At 34.8% G+C, this 24875-nt stretch overlaps 2 protein-coding genes across 2 annotated transcripts; both read left to right on the top strand.

The window, feature by feature from the left end:
• Nucleotides 1-1550: 1550 nt before the first annotated feature.
• On the top strand, nt 1551-8288 carry LOC135744731 (arrestin domain-containing protein 3-like). Its single transcript, XM_065263044.2, has 7 exons — nt 1551-1936; nt 2027-2062; nt 2164-2224; nt 2310-2457; nt 2569-2665; nt 3253-3509; nt 5143-8288. The coding sequence occupies exons 1-7, from the start codon at nt 1573-1575 to the stop codon at nt 5677-5679; spliced, it is 1500 nt and encodes a 499-aa protein (XP_065119116.2). The 5' UTR covers nt 1551-1572; the 3' UTR covers nt 5680-8288.
• A 6633-nt stretch (nt 8289-14921) lies between these two features.
• Nucleotides 14922-21632, top strand: LOC135744699 (arrestin domain-containing protein 3-like). Its single transcript, XM_065263013.2, has 7 exons — nt 14922-15273; nt 15349-15384; nt 15488-15548; nt 19433-19580; nt 19693-19789; nt 20284-20540; nt 21114-21632. The coding sequence occupies exons 1-7, from the start codon at nt 15015-15017 to the stop codon at nt 21312-21314; spliced, it is 1059 nt and encodes a 352-aa protein (XP_065119085.1). The 5' UTR covers nt 14922-15014; the 3' UTR covers nt 21315-21632.
• Nucleotides 21633-24875: the final 3243 nt, after the last annotated feature.

The following is a 24875-nucleotide window of genomic DNA, read 5'->3' as shown; positions in this document are numbered from 1 at the left end:
CACGCATTTATTTCCTAAAATCATAAAACTATGGTTTACAGCAATGCACTTTGTATTATTTAGAAGTAAAACAAAAACACCTTTAAATGTGGGGAAATCGGAATTCAATTTGTTAATAGCGATGTATTTTGCTATTGTGAAATACCAGCATAAGTATTAAAGGTCCCAAGCCCATCTAAAAATATGCGTGGTGGTCTGAATTTGATAATTAGAAAGTGTTAAACGTATAGGGAATGTGGAGTTGACGTCACGCCGTGTGGCATTATGAGTAATCCGCCATATTTGCAGGATCGCCTCCTATCCCGCTGTATTTGAGTTAGTGTGTTGGAGGTTGTTTTTGTATTTTCTGTCGAGATTTTAATAAACTTCGATATGTTTGGTCAGTACTGCTCGATCAAGAACTGCCACAGCAGGTCACACGATCGTTCAGGGAGGAAACTGAACAACGGAATACGTTTTTTCAGCTTTTATTTGGGGGAAGCCGGTGGAGGAGCTGACGAAAAGACGCCGGATCGCGTGGTTTGCCTGCCGCAATCAGGAGAAAAAACTTTTACTTTTCAAAAAAATCCCTGCATCAGCGAGAGTGTGTTTGCTGCATTTTCAGTCATTCAGTAATTTGTGATTAATAAAAGCAGAACCACTTAAATTGTCTTGTTTTTATGCTAACACTGTCAAACTAACTTGTAAATGTAAATTATGTAACGTTATTCATTCATTTCTGATCAACATAACCACAAGAGTTATAAAAATAAATCTTTAGACAATTTTGACGATTATAACAAATATTTTTTATTAAATGCAACTGCTCAAACCCACTGCTTGTGACTTTGAAATAACATAACGTTAGCTGAATATTTAGCATTTTGTTTGTTTTAATAACTTGGCCAAGAACAGAAGTGCCATCTTATGAACATGTGTTGATTCATTGCACAGAATAAAACGGATTTTTTTTTATAGATTCATTAAGATACGTATACATTGTAAGTAAATGGCATATATCTTTTAGCTGGTTTGCCAACCGTCATAAAACTCCGAAAGAAGAATGTCATCTTACTATGAGCTTGAAGGGATTTATAGCTCTTAAACTCCTGCAAAGTGTATGCACTCAATCCAAAAACAAGGTAATAATAACAGATATGTGAGCGGAGGTAGTGCGTCTGGATCCGTAATCCAGTCATGGGCTGCTAAATCATATGGATCTGTTGTTTATTTGTCCAAATAAAGTTTTTTGGCAGTAGCACTTAGTTTCTCTCGATAGGGTCCCTTCTCTTTTTCTTTCAAACTCCTAAATTTCTTCGGTTCTTCTTCAAGTTTACCTAGTTTTAGCTTAACACACCCACAATTAAATGGCATAGTGGTCGGCGGTGCCTCTAAACATGGCGCCCACGTCCCATAATGCAACACTGCGGTGACGTACATTAACAATCCCTATAGAAAGTGGATATACCGCCTTGTTTTCCTCATGGCGAACAGCCAGCCACACCTTAAAGCGCCAAACTCCCTTACTGGTCCCACCCACCCAACCCCACCCCACTGTCTGAAGTTGATTTGCTGACTCTGGTTGCTTCCTGCATGACGAGGTCAGAAGACGATCTAAACTGGATACTTACAAAGCTTGATATAAAGATATTTCATTTAGGCTACAGCAGCTGCACCGCAACTCCGGAATCCATCATGTCTCTTACCGTCAAGAGCATATCTGTAATTTACAACCCGGTTAATCAGAATAACACGTTCACCAACGGAGACTTTATATCGGGACAAATAATTCTCGAAGTTGCGAAGGATACACAAATGCAGTCTTTGGGTATCAAAATCAAAGGGAAGGCGGACGTCTACTGGACCGAACGACATGGCAAAACTACTGTTGTTTACTCAGACAAGGAAAAATATTATTCAATAGAGAGGTTTTTCGTTCACGAAGACAAAAAACACGGTAGGAGGAACTTAAACTTAAACAGAACATTTTTGCATGCAATAACGTGTTTAACTTTTCTTTTGCTGTTTGGTAACTTGATTTTTTTAGAGCAAGCGTTACTGAAAGATCCTTCTGGACAGCCTTGTAAGTTCATTCGTACAGTAAATGAATATTGAATATTGGTAACTTGGAAATTTAACTCAAAGGCAAGCTGATTTCTTTCTTTATAATTTTTGCATTGGTAGATTGCGCTGTTGTAGGACCAGGACGTCATGTTTACCCATTCCTGTTTCAGCTGCCTCAACAGTAAGTTGGTTACATTGAGTCAGCTATGCAATATGATTTAAAAACCTTAAGTACAAACAATACATTTGTATTTTTTGTTTTATAGGAACTTTCCACCATCTTTCAAGGGTTCAGTAGGCAAAATTGTGTACAGTTTGAAGGCGAAACTGTCTAGGTCAATGCGTATTTCTAGCACAGCCACAGCTGAGTTCCAATATGTCCCCAGACCTGAGCTGTCTAATCCTGAACTAATGGTGAGATTTACTAAAATCCTAATTACTTTGCTTATTTTAAACAAACTTCTTTACAATGGTGAATGATAAAGGTTTTCTGTAGGTATTTCTGACTTGTTTTGTCTTGTTTAGGCGCCTCAGTATGGAAGCAAAGATAAACAAATGAAGTTCTTTACATCTGGGAGTGTTTCTATGAACATAAGCACTGAGAAAATGGGATACTATCTTGGTAATTTTTTTAACATCTGTTTTTAGTTTCAAAATTAATTAAAATTATAAAATAAATGCAAGTAAATTCTCTTTACAAACCAGTCGTAAATATAAAAAGATCAGTTTTATAGGCATGGCTGCACAAGACAAAGAAATTGCAATAATACAGCAGTTTCAGTAGATGTTCAGAGTTAAATGTTTGTGTAATTATAACAAAGTTGCATGTTTGTTAAATTGTTAACATATTCTTGCAATAGAAATACCGCTTTTGTGTATAGTGGAGCAGTGGACTTTTCTAACATAAGATTCGTGTTTACTTGTTTTCATGTCAAGATCATGTGATCTTCTGTTAACATTTGACAGACATTTCAACCATAACATCCTTCTCTCCAGAACCCACACACCACTACAGATCTGGTTATACTTGTTTTTAATGCAAATAGATTATTTGTAGAAATACTTAATATGGTTTACCAGGTGCAATGTTAGGAGATACAAAACACTTTGTGCTGTCTGTCTTGAAGCCAATGAGCCAGTCAAATCATAGTTTCTAGTGAATTTATAATGTATGTTTGCATAATTAAGTCTTACCTTTTTTCTTTACAGATGAGGGGTTAAAAGTTTTGGCTGAAATTCATAACAATTCATCCCGTGCCATCAAGCCAAAATACTGCCTGTATCAAAAGCACAGTTTCTTTGCAAGAGGCAAAAGAAGACTACACACACATGACGTTATTAAGGAGGAAGGGGAACCTATTGAGCCAAACACAAACAAGAATATCACTAAAGTGCTCACCATCCCGCCCAGCCTTACCATTTCGACCCTAAACTGTAGAATTATTAAGGTTGAGTACAGACTCAGAGTAAGTGTCTGCATCTTTTATTAAATTTTATTGTAATATTTTATGTATTCATTTTAAAATCTAATGTCTCATAATTTAATGGCTGTGCTAATGTAATGATCCTGACATTTTATATGGTGCTAGAATGTTAAATAATTACCTTTTAATACTAAATGGCTAACATCAAAATTCTGCTTTTCTCATTTAGAAAATGTAAGAATTTTGCTTGATTGGTGGCTCACTGATACAATTTATAGCTCAGTGATTCTTGGGAATTTGGATAAAACGGGTTTAAATTATGAAAAAAAGTTAGTTAAATTACAAAATCTGAAGGTATATCATTATAGACCAAGGTCTTGGCTGTTCAGCAATTTACTGCTGCAACCTCCCCTGTTTGTATTTTTTTTTTCATAAATTAGGCGTTTTTCCAGTTATTACTCATACAACATTTACTTTAAGCCTAAATAGAATAGAAATAGAACAAAATAGTTATGATTTTTTTATTTAATAAACATATTTTTGTATTAATAGACTATTAATTTAATAACTCAACAGCACTGAAGAAACATATTGTAAGCATATTCATTTAAAACAAATAAAACTCCGTCTGACAGTGGTGACACTAATCTGACGGTGGTGACATTGGCCTCATTATTCCAAAATGTATACCACTCAAGTCAATGGCTTCTTGCTTAAACTTTATGTAAATATTTGGTCCAAAAAATACCAATCCTGAGCACTGTGATGAACAAATATCAAATAATAACTTCCCAAAATACATAAAACCTGACAGAAAAGACAGAAAACCTGACAGTGGTGACATCTGACGGTGGTGACAAAAACCTAATATAGATAAAAAAAATAGATGAGTTGTTCACATTAGCCATCTTGTTTTCCCTCTGTTGCTAGGTACTTTAGACCTCTTCTTAAAAATGATACATTTATTTCATAATCTAATCTAATATTTTTTTTACAAAGATGACAATGTTGACATGTTATGGTTGTCACATTAACAGTGTCCAAAAATATGAACAAGTTTAAGAGAAAATAGCAAACATACAGGAGCTTGAGTGATCTTGAAGCATGCAGTAGAGCTGAAGGTTTGAAAATGGGGTCCTCAGGAATGCAGTTGACCCTGTAGTTGTCTGATTTTATTGCTTTTTATAAATATCTGACGGTGGTGACGAATATGTGGGACACATTTTGAGCAATCACAAAATAATAGTAAATATTTTTCAAAACTCACTGTTTGTAGTTTTTTTAATACATATTACAATGTACTCTTTCATGTGGTAAATCTATTATTAAATTCAATTATTGCTTCTGGCTTTTTTAATCAAGTTGAAATGATTATCTCTTAACTGAGGACAGCTGATTTTGTAGGCAATGGGCCAGCATATAATCATTAAATTAAAAGAACCTTACATATTTGCAAAGGACCCCCTGATGATAACATTGATTCTTTTTCTTCATGAAAATGTTATTAATTTCCAACAGAATTAGCACTTTTCTTAGTGGGACATGTTTTTGCCAAAGTTTCAAGAATCAGTGAGCTGTGTTGCCTTGAGCTTTGTAGCTTTGTACATCTAAATTTTATTTATAATCAAGGCATCTGTTAACACCCAGTTTTTTAACATGTAATGTTTGTGTTTAGGTCTACCTGGATGTGCCGTACGCCTCCGATCCAGAGATCAAATTTCCAATAGTGTTTCTTCCTCCTCAAACTACCTCAGGTGCAAAGGGTCCCACTAACAGTGACTTTGGAATTTGGAACCAACAAGCAGGAGGCAGTGCATACCCCAATGCACCCCCATCTGCCCCACCTGCACCTCCATCTGCCCCACTTGCACCTCAGTTTGGTGCCCCTGGTTACTCTGGACCTCCTGGTTACTCTGGACCGCCTGGTCAGTTTGGCGCCCCTGGTTACTCTGGACCTCCTGGTCAGTTTGGTGCCCCTGGTTACTCTGGACCGCCTGGTCAGTTTGGTGCCCCTGGTTACTCTGGACCCCCTGGTCAATTTGCTGCTTCTGGTTACTCCGGACCTCCAAGTCAATTTCCTCCTCCTAGTTACCCTGGACCCCCAGCTCAACAATGTCCTTCAAATCCTCAACAGCCCGATTCATCGGCTCCACCTCCTTATCAGGAATATCAATTATATCCACAGTTGCCTGATGACACTAAAAAATCTTGACAGAGTGATTTTACACTTACCTTTGTGCTTCATTTTTGATTGTCTGAACTATTTGTTTATCTGTGTGGATTTGTTAAAATGATGTGATGACATGTTTTTATGTGAGCTAGTGTAGTTTTAGAAAGTTATTTTAATTAGCATAAATATAGATTTAGTATTTCTGTCTCTATACCTGCATAAAGGGAAATTTACGTTTATAATATGAATGCATTTAGTATAATGGTAACACTTTACAAAAGGGTGTATTAGTAAACAACATTAGTAAATGCATTAACTGAAATTAACATTACAAACAATGATTAATGTAGTATTCAGACTTTATTAAGTTTGTTAATGTTGGTTTATGTCAGTTATTCATGTTAACAGTTACAAGCAACATTTGATAAAAAAATGAATGCTTAAATTAAAGGAATAGTTCACCCAAAAGTCACCCTTATGTTGTTCTAAACCTGTATGAGTTTTTTTATTTGATGAACACGAAGATATTTTGATAAATAATTGGAAGCACTCAGCTGATTGACTTCCATAGTAGGAAAACAAATAATATGGAATTATTGTGACAATATGAAAAATTAATTCATACACAGGGCTTCAGACTAACTTTTTCACTAGGAGCACAGTGGCCCCCAACTGAAAATTTTAGGGGCGCAACCAGAAAATTTAGGGGCACACACCGTAAATCAACATGCTAACCAAATATTCACATTTCTACTCATTTCCACTGTATTACTAATAAATACTTTAATGATAGACGCAGAAAGTACAATGTGCCATTTCAAATTCAGTGTCACATCACAAAAAAAGATCAAATTTACTAGTCGCACATGTGCAACTGGATGTAAAATTCAGTGGCACACTCTCAAATTTTGGTGGCAAAATGCCACCATTTGGTGACAGTGTGGAGCCCTGATACAGGTTTAGAACAACATGTGGATGAGAAAATGATGACATAATTTTCATTATTGGGTAAACTATACCTTTAACTTTGACCAAGATTAATATATGCAGAAGTATTGTTCATTGATAGTTAATGTTAGCTAATGCAAACTAAATGTTAACAAATACAACTTTATTCAATATAAAACATATAATATATTACAATTATACAATATAATACATATAATGACTTGATATAATGACCTGAAATATATTGTGAGGTTCTTTAAAAGTCAAAAGTGATTTTTGTTTTTACTTTGAAAACAAAATTACTCTTTTAAATACTTAATAGTGACTAAAAGCTGGAACAATTGTCTTTAAATGGAAATACTAAGATTTCAGCTTAGTAAGATTAACTTGTAGTGTAATAGTAAAATGCTATCTGTGAAGAAATAAGCTAACTTCTTTGCCTTGGTTTGTTGTAAAAGCATTGAGTCATGTTTGCTCAAGTATTGCCAATGATAAAAGAGATTACTATGCTACAATATGTCTTGAACGGCACACAGTACTTGACATATGTGACATTTTTAACGAATTGCAGCTCTTTTGTCTGTGGGTCTGTATACAGTACATAATAACCACAGCTGATACATTTCAGAACAGGCACATTCCTTAATGTCTTTGCTACAAATATGTCAAAATTTTTACTTATGGTCCAGGAAAATAAATAGTTAATTTACAGAAACTCAACATTACCCTGTGTTAACGTCTCAATAAGCATATAGGTTAAGTTGTTCATGTTAGCTCTTAATCAGTCATAAATCAGTTTTCCTTTGAGTATACAGAGCAGGAATGGGTATGAACTGAATATGGGATGGGCCATGGAGGCAAATTGTGTTTACCTTTTATATGGGCATGCAGACAGGGGATTCTGTCTTCAAAGGCAGGGTGCATGATCTCTGAAAGCCAATGTTGAATTTTAAATCACCTAAACAAACATGCCCCTACCCCAATAGAATCTGGACCTTCTTTTGATAGACCCGCCCAACACATACGGAACCCAGGCAACGAAGTTGGTTAGTAGACACGCCACTTACTGATGATTGGCTAAAAGTGTGTTTTGGGACTCGATCCGACTACCTTTTCCAAAGCGTTTCTCAAAAATCATGCACCCCGCCTTTAAGTATTATTATTAAGGCTAGTTCTGGCTTTTAGTGAAAATAAAAAAGTTAAAAGTTAAAATTGCATATTATGAAATACTAATAAATAAAATGTATTTAAAAAAGTATGAATGTATAAAACAATTTTGTACATTATAGCATCAAAATGACTGAATTCACTTGCTTTGTATTCACTAATAGAATGGTGATAGTAAATAAACTTCGAAGGTCACCTGCATGACTTTAGTGACAGAAATACTTACAAATGAGCCAATGCCATGTTTCCGTGTTTTCTGTTTACACCCAAACTCATTTGCACATCTAAAGAACTATTTAGTCACCTCCCAAGAAAGCAGGCAGCAATTTTTATACACTTAGCACAGCTGTAAGCTAATTCAAAGAGAACATAAACAACAATTGCTATTGCAGAATGGATACTTGGAATCATTTTTTTCATCAAATTAAAATGGTTTAATGCTAAACTGTAGAGGACAAGTGGGTTCAAAGAATGAATGGATGTAAAAATACATGTTGAATTATATAACGTGTGATTTGAATTAAAATATAAAAAATGCCAGGGATGTTAAAAATTTTTTATTTTGTTTCAGAGTTTTTCCAATATTTTATGGAAGGTTTGACATGGCATGAAAGTAAATTTCTTATGTTTTTTTTTTATCTGAGTTGGGTGTGTAAGTCACCAAATTTAATCATATATTTAATATCTTAATCATTGACTTGTTGCCTTACACATAACACCATTTTGAAAATTGATAACAGCTAATTGATAGCTGATTGAAAAAATTTTTACACAGCGGGGTTGAAACACAGTTACAACTAAGCCTGGAGTATACAATGATAATGAAATGAAAACAAATTTCATAAATCTAAATGGTAACTGCAAATACAATATCAGTGGAAATATTTAACTATTGTATCTTTATTGTGTGGCCCTTTCAAAATATCTGCCCATATGCATTGCTGCATAATTCAAGGGTGATCAGATATGGAGGGATCTGTGGATATCTGTCTATTATCGACAGATGAACAAACACATTTGCCTCTAAGATGTAGTAGTTTTTATGTGTTTTCCAGCAAGTGTTAACAACAAACCCTCTATCTGTTACAATGAATTTGCACTTCTGTCCCTTTCAATGTAATTAAATAAGAATGTTAAAGGTTCTTGAAACAAACTTTAAGTGTTCATTTGTAGCAGAGATGTACATGTTACTTGTGTAAAAATAGGATTAAACTCAAATATTTTTTGATTGTTTGACACACTCTCCGACTCCAGGACTGGATTTGAGAACCATCAATCTAGAACATGCAGATAAGGCTTGTAAATGAGGTTACATTTTTCCTCAATAGGCTTTATGCCCAGCTGCACTTCCTGAACTTCAGCCAGTTCATTGTTTCCTGTCTTTCATTATTGGACAAACTGATTAATCCAGGTGTGCCTGACCTCAGTAGTCACAACAACAATAATCAGACATATCTGGATTAATCAGTTTGTCCAATAATGGCAGACAGGAAACAAGGAGCTGGCTGAAGTTCAGGAAGTAGTGCAGCTGGGCATAAAGCCTATTGCCATTAAACTGCCCCCTGAAATGCCATTTTATGATTTTTAATACAAATATTTTATACTCTGTATTCATCTTGCAATTTTCTAATGTAAAAAGTGAACTATTTGAATAAAAGACAAAGTGAATGATTTTGGGGCGGTTACCCGGACAGGGTTTAGGCTAATCCAGGACTAATTTATATTAGGTCATTTAATATGTTTTTACAAAAGTATACCTTAAAAAACACTACAGGTGTGCATGTTGAGACAAAAAAAATCACAGATATATGTTCAAATTAGTCAAGAACAGGCAAACATGAATTTTAGTCTGGCACTAAGCCCTGTCTGGGAAACCACCCCATAAAGTAATTTAGACCTACATTTGCACAGTAGGTCAGATTTCCAATATGCCAAACATTCTCAAATCATGTTGAGGTGACTTCATATGTGATTCATATCTAATTTTCTTATGACAATCTGAACAGCACAAATCCATTTTTTTAAACACACCTATGCAGGACACTTTTATGTGGTTCTAAATCAGACACATATTTGATGTATTGTAATGCAACTTTAGTATGAATGACCATGTTGCATTTCATCCGACTGTTACGTCATTGAGATGCAAATGACGTCACAATTCTGCGGATTAGGAGGCTGGAAGTTGAAGTTATGTCTTCTGCACATATGGGTCACTTCAGGGCTGTATACGGTTCACACATTTGACTGATGGCAGTCACATTTAAATTATAAACTGAACAACAACGCAAAAAATGGGATTTCAGCAAAACATCCAAACTGAGCATTAAGACCTGCAATGTGAACTAAGGCTCTCATCTAAATGTCTTAAACTGTATTCAATGTAAACACTGCCATCTCATGGCTGAAAAAATATCAAATCTTTCTGAAAAATTGACCAGTGATGCATAGGTATTTGCTTTGCATGTGAAAATATTCTACTAGAATTATATAGTACCTTATTGTCTAACATAAAATTCACAATAAAAAATGTTGGGTTTGTTTGAGTGTCTTTGAATTTTTGCCTATTTATCAAGTAGAGCATTTTTAAGATCAGATGTTGGATGAGAAGGCCTTGTTTCAATCTCCATTTCACTTCATGTTTGGTTGAAAAACATTCCTCTAAATATCTTCCTTCGTGTTCATCAGAACAAATAAATGTATACAGGTTTGTAACAACATGACAGTGAGTAAATGATGACAGGCTTTTCATTTTTAGGTGAACTATCCCTTTAAGATCCCTTTACTGGAAATAAGGGGTGTAGCCCAGGGACGGAGCGGGGGATGGCTTCTGGGGCTCCATATGCTGGGGCTCAAGCCCGAATGTTTTGTCAAAAGCCCCGAATCTTTTCAGATTTGTAAAATGAATTCATCCAGTATGCTAGCTGGCGGCATTTAGCTTTAAACCCTGCCTGCAGTCCCCACTGAGTCCAGTATAAACGAATGAGAGATAGATTGAAGTTGAAATAAAGGTGTGTAATGAAAATGCTGAATCTTCCCACAGTAAACGCATTTCTTTAAAGTGTTCATTATAACAGTGCCTCAGTTATTATTGTGACAGTGTAAATTTATAGTTATGTGATGTAAATACTGTTAAATAGCATCAACTATTTTGCCTGCTCTGCTGCAGCCGCACAATGTCGTTGGTGTATTTAGTACATTAAATCACAGTGAATTAAAGCAACACTATGTAGTTTCCATGTAAAAATGACTTACAGCTCCCCCATGTGGTTGAAAAGAGCAACAGTGCCTGCAGGCAGGGGGAGGGGCGGGGCTGTGTTTCCTACCCCCCACCGCCACTTTCAGAGTGTGCTTGTAGCAGCTACAAGGCTGCTCAGGTTGCAGCAACAGTACAATTTGTCCAGTTAAAAGTTGTTCTATCACTGAAATAATTTTAGAGACATTATTTAAAGGTAAAAAAACTACATAGTGTTGCTTTAAAGCTAATATCACTTTTTATAGATGGAGAGAGAGAGAGAGAGAGAGAGAGAGAGAGAGAGAGAGAGAGAGAGAGAGAGAGAGAGAGAGAGAGAGAGAGATAGAGAGAGAGAGAGAGAGAGAGATTCAAAAAGCAGCAAGCCATTGTACTGCAATGAGTTCAAAATTGTTATAGTGGCAAAATAGTAGAAGTTTACCAGAGTAAATAAAAATTACTGCTACTTGAAAAGAAGTCTATTAAAAGGTTATATTGTTATGTTAATTAATTAAATAGAAAATGTAATAAATGGGTAAATAAGAGCACTAGAGGCCACATTTACTTTGGCATTGTTGAGGAACTTTAATCTGAAATTAAAGAAGCCCAGATTAATATTGTGTGGAAACATTAATTCTAAGTACTTTTCTATACTGTGACAAAATAGGCTTCAAGATTAGTAATGCTGTTTAATCCTATGCTACCTTCCTTATGTAACTTCATAGTGAATGGATTGTAGCAAACACATTTTGCTTATTTTTGGATACGAGAAGTTAAAGTGTCATTGTTAAAATGTGTTATGTTACAGTTTCAGAATGATAATACAGAACACTTAGATAAAAAAAACTGTTTGTAAAGCTGACATAAATGGTGAAAAATATCCTCGGGACCATGCCTTAAAACCCTTAGATTTGGGCTAGGCCACCAATGTCTACGATGTCTGGCTCCGCCTCTGGTGTAGCCTTATACCTGAAAAACGGTGCCTTACTATTATCCCTCCTCCACCAAACTTTACAGTTGGCACCAAGCAGTCAGACAGGAAATGTTCAGACAGATAAAATTGGTTTATTCACAACGTGTTGGCAGCTGTTTTTTTTAGATTAATGCCAGTGGAGCTAGGTGTCATAGTCATGTCTTGTGTTCCCCTGTCCTGTGCCCTTATTTTGAAGTTTGGCCTTTGTCTTCCATGTCTGTAGTTCTTTGTAGTTCTTTTGTTTATTGGTCTGTGTGTGATTGTTCCCCAGGTGTGTCTTGTTTCCTTGTAACCCCTTTAGTATATAAGCCCAGTGTATCAGTTGTCTTGTATCAGTCGTTGAATGGATGTATTTGGTTCAGGTTTGCTTTTGTGTTTGTTTCAGTTTTACACTTTTAGTATTGTTTTGTATCACTTTATGTTATCATTAAAAGTCACTTGCACATGGATCTGCTGCTTCTGCCTGCCTTTGTCCACACATGTCACATTAGGGAATCAATAGGGCTTTGACAACTTTTACTGACCATGGACCTTAACAATCAGTGACCCTTGCTCTATGACTTTACATGCTCTTCAGCTCTACCTAAACACTGAATTTCCAGTTATACCAACCCTACAACTGAATAGCAAAGATGAAATTCAAAAATGGCATACTTTGTGGCATAATCAATTACATTAGAATGACTTGTACTTCAGAATGTAAAGAAACATTGCAAAATCTTGTACAGTTTATACTCACATATAGGGGCCAGCATGGACTTAAATCAATATTAAACTGCATCCATATCTGGCAAATTTTATATAGCCCTTGCTTTAGGAGCACAAAGGTCATAGGTTTGATAAGAAAGAACACACATACTGATAAAATGTATACCATAAATAAACACACCCTCAGTCAGTTTGGATAATGGGTCTGCCAAATGCGTAAAATGAAAATGTTAAAATCATAACAACTATTTGAGCCTGCTGGCAACTCTTCACATGTTAGGGTTGCCAAAGCAACTACTAGATCGACAGGACAGGCGATCTAGCCAAACATTCTCAAATTCCAAACTTTCTCAAATCATGTTGAGCTGACTTGAATCAACAGGTTCATTTTGTCAATTTTACTTAATGATTTCATGTTGTGATTACTTAAAAAGCCAATTTAACAATGTGAACTTAATTTAATCTAGTTCATTCAACAAAAAAGTGTGTCTTGTCAGCTTTACTTAAAAATTATTTGTTCAGCCAACATGTCAATATGATGACAACCATTTGAGCCTGCTTGCATGTTAGGGTTGCTAAAGCAAATGTAGGATTGACAGGACGGGCTTTCAGTTGACTGACCCGTTCTTTCTCAGAGAGCTGCTGGAGGGAACGGCACCGTTGTTGATCTGAGAAACCAAAATCTCAATGGCAACACTCACTGTGAAAAAATGCTAAATGAACAACTAAACAGAAGCAGTCCAATACTCTGAGCTTGTGAATAAGCTTGTGGATGAATGTTATAAATATTAGAAATAACAACGATTATTACATAATTGTAAAGGCCTAATAAAAGTGTATTACAACACTTGTCTTTAAAAAAAAAAATGAATCATTTTAACTAGTACAAACCTAAATATTTAAACAGATTTACAAACAGATAAGAAAAAGCAACACATGCATTTAAATAATGTTTACCTTTGTGTTTAGTATAATACTGTGTATGCTTAAAATGTATAACTTAGCTTAGTAGTGCAAAATCATGTCAGTAGTGTAAAACACTAAACACACCGTGTTCCAAATTATTATGCATGTCACATGATTTAATAAACAAAAAATTCAAGTTGTTAAGAACTTGCTTTTTGTTTATATCTTTTTAGCTAGCAGTGTCAGACAGGTTTATTCATTAGTTTTATTATTTAATTTTATATTTGAATTTGAATTTATATTTAAATTTATATTTGGTGTAACTGAACAGAAATCATTGAACTATTATAGGATTTATACGATTCACAGTTCAGAACATGAAGACTACTTTTTTTTAAAACAGTTTTATTCATTGACATGCCATAATTAACTAATTAGTGATTGTTGGTGAATAGCCACCATGTTCAAACAAGACTCTGACATTAGAGAAAGGTAGCAGAGTAATGATTTGGACTGGAATATTGTAAAGTAAGATGTTAAGTTCCTTTAGGGTCCCTGAGGGTGCAAAAAGGACATCTGTGAGATATGTAGAGTTCCTAAAAGATGGTTTTTCACTATGGGATATGATTGGAATCATGTTTTCTGAAATTAATTTACTTTCATGAAGGTTAGCCTACACCATCCCATTTGGCAAAAAGCTATTTTAATTCAAATGGGCATAAAATAAGAAAAAAAAATCAACGTGACCACCATCATCCTCTGACCTCAGAACCATCACTTTAATTTGAAACATCAACTCTGGGAAACAATAGCTAGCATCTTCAAGTGAAATAAAGACAGAAACTATATATAGACTTACAAGGTTAATGAATGGTAGAGTTAAAGTCATGTCAAAGATAAGCTCATATATTATGATGTAACTTGAACTGTAAATCAGTTGTTTTACATTGTGTTTGTTTAAAAGAAAATATCTGTCCATGCAGCACATTTGACAGATATTTGTTTGTGGATCATTATAACCCACTGAATTTTGTTAAAGTGCATTGTGCATAATAATTTGGAAAAGCATATTTTTCATAGTATTAAATAAATCTTTTGATATTTTTTATTTTATTTAAATATAACATCAATTTAATCATATAATTGTTGAGGGTAAAATATAATTTCTAAAATTACTGACTGTGTTGGAAAAATAAACAAAATTGGTATAAGCTTAAAGGTTATGTAAAAGAAAATTGAATGGAACCGCCTTAATTTTTTAGAGCGCACACCCACATACAGAAGCGCCAAAATCCGGTTTGTCCCATATCTATCGTCCCACCCACTGTTTGCAGATCAGGCGACGTTGATTTGCCTCTGGTTGCTTCCTGGAAGGTACTGAACTGGATATAAAGATATTTCATTTACAGCAGCAAGCATCACAGCTCCGGAATAGCCTACACCATGTTCACCGTCAAGAGCGTATCTGTCACTTTCAATCCTATTAACGAGACTAACACGTTCACCAACGGAGACTTTATATCGGGACAAGTAATTCTCGATGTTGCGAAAGATACACAAATGCAGTCTTTAAGTATCAAAATCAAAGGGAAGGCGGACGTCTTCTGGACCGAACAGTACCACAAAACCACAGTTGTTTACAAAGACAAAGAAAAGTTTTATTCAATGGAGAATTTTTTTGTTCACGAGGACAAACAACATGGTAGGAAAACTTATATAGTACTTTTTGCTCACGTTATTTATTTATTTAATTATTTTGTTCGGTAACTTTTTTTAGAGCACGAGTTGTTGAAAGATCCTTCCGGACAGCCTTGTAAGTTTATTTGTACATTACATGAATATTGAATATTGCTAACTTTAACTCAAATTTAACTCAAAATCAAGCTGATGTCTTTCATTAATATTTGCATTGATAGATTGCTCCGTTGTGGGGCAAGGACTTCATGTTTACCCATTCATGTTTCAGCTGCCCGAACAGTAAGTTGAGAACATAAATCCGTTTTCAGTCAATTCAGAGAATTGTTTCTAAACACATTATAAATTTATTGCTGAAACACATTACTGTAAGACTGATCTAGTACTGAATTTTGGAGTTAAATTGTTAAACAGTTTTTCTCCATTTATGAGTTCAGGATTTTTTAGGTGATGATGCCAAAGACCTTATGACAAGAAGCAAAAGCCAATAGAACGTTCCTTAGAGTGCCGCAGGGGTGACATATTTTTGTTGGCAAAACCTGGAAGCGAGCTATAGCATTATTGCATTTCCTATTCCTGAAGTCAATTGGATTTTTAAATGGGGTTTTGGTTAAATGACTTAAATAAGATTTTGGGTTACCACAAGCCCAATAAATTTTCACGTTTATACTATGACATAAATCATGCCAGTAATACCCCCACTCGTGATTTTTAAAGCGTTAACATGTACTTAAAAGGGTGGTTGGTTACAAGTTGCTACAGGCGACTACAGACGTTGCCAGGGACTTTAAATGTCAACATGCATGAACATTTAAAAAACAACACAACATGGGCAAAATTCCCAACAAAGATTCATCCACAGACTATGTATTTTTAGGAAATTGTTTTAAAATGTCTTTAATAAAGTTTGAAAGAGCTGTCCAAAGCTTTGCGTTGATGACCAGTGTAGTTCGCTTGTAGCATAAGGTTTTGTGTTGGGCGATATGCCCCATACTGAGATCGTCCTAGCCTCAGCCTGTGAGATCGTCGATACACAATATATATAGTTTACTTATTTATTTATTTGTTACATTTTTACTCATTTATTATGACTATGATTATAAAAAACAGAAGCTGCTTTACTCTTAAGGCAGTTGGCAACACTGTCACTACCGCAACCCTCTCAAACGTGATGCTATTAATCCAAGCGCGTCATTGTTACTCAGGCACTCTGAAAACTCTTGCATGCCAGGAAACAGGAACAACTCGCTTACTGGTTTTTAACCCCTGGGAGCATAACAACCTCTCTAGTGCAAGGAAAGATAAGAGCTCAGGTTTATTGAAAGCCATTAGGTTCACAATTCACGTGCTTTTAGGGTGCTTTCACACCTGGCTTATTTAGTTTGGTTGAATCGTACCAGAGTTCGATAGCTCACTTGGTGTGGTTCATAGCTCACCAAAAGTGGACCAAACAAACAGACCGAGACCTTGGAAAGGTGGTCTTGTTACGCTTTCAAACAAACTCTGGAGCAGTTTGTTTGTGGTGAGAACGCGATCCGAGATCGAACAGACCTAACTGCAAAAAGTACTGTTAATTTATGGACTAAACCGGCTGCCATTGTTAGTTGCGCTGTGCATTATGAGACGAGGAAGTGTCTGTTGACAGTTTCTCTTAGCAATATTAGCACAATGGCAGGTCGCGGACATACCTGGAGTTGCGAGGAGGTGGGGAGCATCATAGAAATTTGGTGGCTTTGCTGTTTGCAGTGCATTAAAATGTTTTCAAGCTGCATCCGCGCTTCATTCCGGAAACGAATAGTTTGCCTAGAGTGCTGTATAAAAACTATGTAGTATATAACAAGCACAAACATAATTACAGCACGCGGTCGTCTCTCCATGGGGTCTGCTGTATTTTCCTCCTTATTGGTTACTTCCAGGGTTTTGTTAGAATTTCCCGCATGTTGATTCTGACCAATCGAGAAGCAGTTTAGGAAATACATTCAGAGACATGTGGCCAATGAGTGATGGGGATGTTATCACATGACTGCATTTTGGTTTGTTTTAACTGGTGCGGACCCGAGCAATCAGTGTGGTGTGAAAAGGAACCAAAATTGCTAAAAAGCTACAAGGTATAATTTTTTGCCTGTGGTCCGGACCAAATGAACCAAACTATAGAAGTGAAAGCACCCTTAATTGCCACATCAGAGGTAGACTGGGACTTAAAGGTGGCCCTGGATAGCACACTGGATTATTGATCTTCAGATCATTTTTTGACAACACAATTCAGAAACATTAATGCTACTTAAATGTTTAAGGAAGTTTTATTTATGTATTATAAAGTAATGCATTTGAATTATTTGCCAATGACATCTTACCAACCATGATATAAAACAACATAAAGCCCTATGCTTTGACTTGGCTGATTTTGAGTTTTGAAGTCTCAGGGTGATGATCTCTCACTTTAAGTTTTTAAATCATTTTCTAGGAATAAATGAATTTACTACCAGAAAATCCTGGTAATCAAAAGTGTGAACAGAGGGGTTAAAGCACAATTTATGGTTTCGTGTAGGACCTACTCCGTAGCTACGCTATAGGCTATGCGTAGGCTGTGTGTCGCTTACAAAAATGTGACAGCGTATCCATTCTACACAGACCACAAGCCCTGTCAGGTAAAAAAAAATGTTTGTCAAAAAAAGCGTTATGTTTCCACATAGATTTCCACTTACAATGGTAAAAACAAAAAGTTAAGGAGTGATATTTAACTCAAGCTGCAACAATAGTCGCTGTCAATTTACCTCCGTCAATGCAAATGTTGATGTGTTTGATTTGCGTGACGCTTTGTAAGAGACCCAAAAACATGTTTGAGGAGTGAATTAGTTCAAATGTCAGCAGAATGGGTCTTTAAAAGATTACGTTAAAAAACTTGCTCGCATTGATCCGAGAGAGAAGTCCTCCATGAGCTCACCGGTAGCAGTTTAAAAGCAGTTACAGTAAGCCCGTCTGTAACGGCTGCTAGCACATCAGATCCTTCTTGTGTCATTTTGTATGGTGGCAGTGGACAGGCATATGTTGCACTGTTGTTTGTCGGTGTTGTTTGATTTCATTAACTGATAAAAGTTTATGTCTTTGAGGGGGGGGGGGGGGTGTTTAGTGGACCCACTGGCAGAAACAAAAATTGGGGCGTGTTTTGCAAATGACAAAAACTTTCTTTTAGAACACATTACTATATATAGTTACAACAAATGTGACATCACCCAGATAAACTTAAGAGTTGACAACATGCCATTTTTGACTATTATAAACATTGTCTGCATTCTAATGTGATTATAATGCATCAGCTTAATTATGCATGACTGTGTTTTACCACTAGCATTTGCCACACTAAACATAAAAGGATCCTTATCAGAAAAAGAAAGAATAGATTGTAAGGTGTAAAAAGCAGGTACCATAAAAACAGAACAACAGTCAGTCATTGATGTTTTATGCATACTATTTTGAAATAGCTTAACAGAATGTAAAAAATATACATTGTATTAAATTTAGATTGTATGAGTCTCTGTTTTTAAATATTTTTGTTAACTGAAATTACAAAGTTCTTTAATTATTACATTTCAAAATATTTCTTTATATATTTATTTCTTATCTATTTATTTATTTTTGCCGGGGGACAATTAAAAAACTTGCCTAGGGCACCAACAGAGCTTGGGTTCGCCCTGTTCTAGGGAATTAAAATGTACATTATAATATTTTTTATGTGCACATATCATTACATACAAAATAAGTTATTGAAATTTGGTTAATTAATTTAATCAGCACATTGTAACTTATTGTTATATCATAAGTCATTATTATGGTTTCTAACTGTAGTTGTAATAAATTTTACTATTACACAAAAAACTGTTAAAATTAACAAAAATGATGAAAGACAAGATTTGTACTGTCACGCTGATACTTTTTGCAATGGATTGCAAAATATTGTGTTCCACTTTTGACTTTTTGTCATTCTGTATGTTACTGTATCTGTACTGTTATCCACTTGGCATTTTCACCTCAAAATGGCAGCCTAGTGACTGTTAACCAAAAAGCATCAGAGTTTCGCCTCTTGGGTTCGACACTGGAGCCACTGAGCAATAGGATTTGCAAAATCTTGAGTACAAACAATACCTTTGTTCTTTTGTGTTTTATAGGAACTTTCCTCCATCTTTCAAGGGTTCAGCAGGAAAAATTGCATACACTTTGGAGGCAAAACTGTCTAGGTCATTGCGTGTTTCTAGCAAAGGCAAAGCTGAGTTCCAATATGTCCCCAAACCTGAGCTCCCTAATCCTGAACTAATGGTGAGATTTCTACTAAAATCCTATTTACTTTGCTTATTTTAAACAAACTTCTTTACAATGGTGAATGATAAAGGTTCATGTTGATATTTCTGACATTTTTTGTCTTGCTTAGGAACCTCAGTATGGAACCAAAGATAAAAAAATGAAGTTCTTTACATCTGGGAGTGTTCCTATGAACATAAGCACTGACAAAATTGGATACTGTCTTGGTAAAAAAAGCAGTGCTGCTGCTGTTTTTTTTTCAACATCTGTTTTTAGTTTCCGGTCAATAAAAAAAATTTAAAATGATAAAATAAATGCTAGAACATTCTCTTTAGAAACCAGTCTTAAATATAGAAAGATCAGTTTTATAGTCATGGCTGTACAAGACACAGAAATTGGAGCAATACAGCAGTTTCAGTAGATGTTCAGTGTTAAATGTTTGTGTAATTATAACACATTGTATTGCATGTCTGTTAAATTGTTAACATAAACCTTGTATGTGCAATAGAAATACCACTTAGTGGAACAGTAGATTCATGTTTACTTGTTTTCATGTCAAGTTCATGTGATCATCTGTTAACCTTTGACAGACATTTCAGGTTTCAAATCAACCATTACATCCCCCTCTCCAGAACCCACACTTCACTACTGATCTAGTTATACAAAATAGATTCTTTATAGAGATATTCATAGTCTTACACTGTACCATTTTTCTTTACAGATGAGGAGTTGAAAGTTTTGGTTGAAATTCAGAACAGTTCATCCCGTGCCATCAAGCCGAAATACTGGCTGTATGAAAAGCACAGTTTTATCGCAAAAGGCAAAAGAAAACTACACAAAAATAACGTTATTAAGGAGGAGGGGGAACCTATTGAGCCAAAAACAAACAAAAATATCACTAAAGTGCTCACCATCCCCCCTTGTCTTACCATCTCAACCCTAAACTGTAAAGTTATTAAGGTTGAGTACAGACTCAGAGTAAGTGTCTGCATCTTTTATCAAGTTAGCTAATCAAATAAATATATGTTGTTATATTTTATATATCTATTTAACATTAATTTGATTTCAAAACCTTGTAATTTATTGGTTGTGCCGAGCCTGACATTTTATTTTCTGTTGCATATCTTAAATCACTTAGATTGTCATGGTGAAAATAAGTAAAAAAAAAAAAAAATAAGTTTAAAAAAAAGTTTTTAGAGAGATCACCCAAAACTTGCATTTACCCACATTCAAGTTAGTACAAACCCATATGACTTTCTTTTGAGAAATACACAATGATGAAGGATGTTCAGCCATTGTCACGATTCACTTTTGTTGTATACAAATGTTAATCAATTTATAATATTTAGCTATTTCTTTTCCACTTAGTAACATCAAAATTCTGCTTTTCTCAATTAGAAAATGTAAGAATTTTCCTTGATTGGTGGCTCACTGAGACAATTTATAGCTGCGTTGCCTTGAGCTTTGTAGTTTTGTACATTTGAAATTTTAAACATAATCAAAGCATCCGTTAACACCCAGTTTTTTTTTTCATGTGATCCCTGTGTTTAGGTCTACTTGGATGTGCCGTACGCCAAGGATCCAGAGATCGTATTGCCAATAGTGCTTCATCTTCCTCAGACTACATCAGAAGCAAAGGGTCCCTCTAAAAATGACTTTGGAATTTGGAACCAACAAGCAGGAGGCAGTGCATACCCCAATGCACCTCCATCTGCCCCAATCGGACCTCCTGGTCAGTTTGGTGCCCTTTGACCTCCTGATCAGTTTCTTCCTCCTAGTTACCCTGGACCTCCAGCTCAACAATGTCTTTCAAATCCTCAACATCCTGATTCATCATCTCCACCTCCTTATCAGGGCTATCAGTTATATCCACAGCTGCCCGATGACACTAATTTAAAAAAATGATTTAAAAAAAAAAATGATTTTTCACTAACCTTTGTGCTTTATTTATTTTTTGCTCACACTATAGTCTGAGCCATTTGTGTGAGCCATCTGTGAAGATTTGTAAAATTTATACATTTTTGGGCTGTTGTTTTTAAAAGTTAGATTTTAATTAGCAAAAAAAGTTTTTTGTCTTTATTGTAATTTGTCTATTCCTTCATACAGGTAAATTAATATAATGTAATATTTATTTATAATATATTTAATAAATATAATGATTGAAATAAATTGTAGGGTTCTTTCTTTGTAAAAGCTACAAGTGAAAATCTTTTTTTAAAAATGTGGACAAGTTAAGAGTTGATCTTTTAGATACTTAATACTGACTCAATGCTGCAAGACATAAGATGAATTTATTAATATAAATATATTGGAGATATTATGATTTTAGCTTGGTAAGATTAACTTGTAGTGTGATCCTAGAAACCTTTTTAACATTAACTCTGTATTACATATGCTGCGCACCTGCCAGAGTCATTTTTATTTTTAGTGTTTTTTACTCATTTGTGATTTATACATTTCACATATAAAGGGGTACGTACATGCTTTTTATGTGTGTATGTTGGTTCTATGAGGCACACATATGCATTTTTGAGAAACTATCGTAAGATCAAATTTAGCCAGTGGGGTCACCTCTAGATATAATCCCAGCAGTGTATATATATATATATATATATATATATATATATATATATATATATATATAAATCTTCAATCAATGTAATGGGTCCAACACTTTTAAGTTTTATTAAAGGAACAGTATGTAGGATTGTGGCCAAAACTGATATTGCAATCACAAAACTTGTGGTTATAACTGGTACTGCAATCACACAACTTGTGGCCAATACACAACATGACAACATAAACATCAGTATTTGAATGAAAATGATATGCCTCGGTCCAACCCAGACTTAAGAGACCTAAATTAGATCGTTCTGATCTATTTAATTTTTGACCCATTTCTAATCTTCCATTCTTAACAAAAATCTAGATGAAGTAGTTTTAAATCAGCTCCAATTTTTTAGCCTGAGTACTAAATGTTTTACCTGTTTTAATAAGGCTTTAAAAAAGTCATTACACTGAAATAATTTTAAAAGTGCTTAATGGCTTCTTCTTAGCAACATATTCTGGATACTTTGTATTATTGGGACTCTTGCAGCTTTTCATACGGTAGACCATAATGTTCTTCTGTCACGTTTAGAACAGATATTAGACATAAGAGGTTCAGTCTTAAATTTTTTTCAGTCCAATGCTGTGGCAATTCGTACGTATACAAGGTGGCTATTTATATTAATTTGTCCATTTGTATACAATTTGTCTTTGCAACTGTGACTTTGAGGGGTGGGGTTATGATAATCATGTTTTTGCACAATTAATTAACTCCACATAAATTATTTTGATTTAGTCAACTCATAAAATATTCTTGTTAAATCAGGCTGTTTCAGGCCAATTTGACAAATATGAGTTTTTCTTTGAATATTAGTAAGTTTCGATCTTCTCTTGTACAGTCTGTCTGACCTGTGGGATTCCCTTAAGGCTCCAGAGCTCTATGCTGTTCTCTTTGTACGTGCTCCCTCTAGGTACTATATTTAAAAACTATGGATTATGTTATCATTGTTATGCATATGATACACAAATAAACTTTCCAATTAAACATAAGAATGGTCTAGAGCAGGTGGATGCTTGCTTTGAGGATGTCAAAGCATGGATGGCTTTAATTTTTTTAACGTTGATTAAGAGTAAAACAGAGGTTATTGTTTTTACCCCCTCTGACACGCATCATACCTTTTTCCAAGCCATATGTGAAACATCTAGGAATGCTGGATAGTGCCCCAAAGCTGGATAAGCAGGTCAACAACGTTATAAAATTCACCTACTAGCTATGAACCCTCTGTACCTGGGGATTAGTCAATCCTCTATAAATCACCTCCAGATGTTCAGAATGGTTCAGGTTAATCAAACAGTAAGAGCTCTCAGGTTTGCCAACCTGAAGCTCCTAGTGGCTCCTCGATCTAGGCTCAAGGCTTTGGGAGATCAAGCTTTCTCTATAGCTCCTTCAAGACTACACAGTCGCCCACAAAAATAAAACTGCTCATACTTTGTCAATTTTTAAATCTAGGTTAAAAAGTTTTATTTAAGCTGTCTTATAATGGATGAATGTTTATTAAAATAAACATAGTTTTTTATGTTTTTGTACTTTTTATTATGACTTTGGTCAATGGCAATTCTGTTAAACTGTGCTTTATAAATAAATTTAAATTGCTTAAAATGTTATATGTACTAAAATGTATAAGCAAACTCATTTCCCTTGGTTTGTTATAAAAGCATTGAGTCATGTTTGCTCAAGTATTGCCAAGGATATAAGAGACACACAGTACTTGACTTTTGGAACATTTTTAACAAATTGTGGCTGTGGGTCTGCTTACAGGATAGGCACACTCCTTTAACTATTTGCTGCAAATATGCTTACATTTTCACTGTTATGGCCCAGGAAAATAAATGGTTTATTTACAGAAACTGACCTTGGCCCTATCTGTCAACATGTCTTAAGCATGTGGGGTAAGTTTTACAATGTTAACTCATATTCAGTCATAAATCCGTTTTCCTTTGGGTTTTCCAACAGCATATGGCTATGGAGGTACATTTAATTCTGTCTTTAGGTGGATTATTAGAGGCTAGTTGTGAAATTAGAAAAAAATGTGAAATTAATAAACCTTTTTAATTGTTGACAATTGTAAATTAAGGAATACAATTAATGGTATTGTAAAAACAACTGCAAGGTCATAAGAGTTTAGTGACAGAAATACTGACAAATGACTCATTGGATGTTTCCCTGTTTTCTGTAAACACTCATCTCATTTGCACATCAATTCAAAGTACTATCCAGTCACCTGCCAAATAGACAGTATGTGGGCAGCAGTGTTTATACACTTCAACTGTAAGCAAATTCAAGGATTTTTTGAGATTTGTTTTTTAAATTAATAATTGTATTTATTAAAGTTCAATCAAATTTCAATTGTTTAATGCTAAATGGTAGAGGACAAGCGAGATTAAAGAATGGATGGATGTAAAAATGACATGTTGAATTCTATTGCGCATGATTTTAAATAAAATATCAAAAAGGCCAAATGGATTTCATTTGATTTAAATTTATTCTAATGCTTTTTGAAAGGTTTCACTTTTTTATTATTATCAGTATTACACAATTAATCTTTGTAATAAGTCTTGTAACCAACGGATCATGATAATGATCCTTTACTTATCTTGTGATAGACTGCCCACCTATCTGGGTTGTTTTTTTAAGGCTCAGCCCAAGATAGAGATAGCACTTTTAAGACCCCTATAGAGGGATAGAGTAAAGAATTGATGGATATT

Source organism: Paramisgurnus dabryanus, chromosome 5 (genome assembly GCF_030506205.2).
Source record: "Paramisgurnus dabryanus chromosome 5, PD_genome_1.1, whole genome shotgun sequence".
In the NCBI taxonomy this organism is placed as follows: Eukaryota; Metazoa; Chordata; class Actinopteri; order Cypriniformes; family Cobitidae; genus Paramisgurnus; species Paramisgurnus dabryanus.
This window is presented reverse-complemented; position numbering and strand designations above follow the sequence as displayed.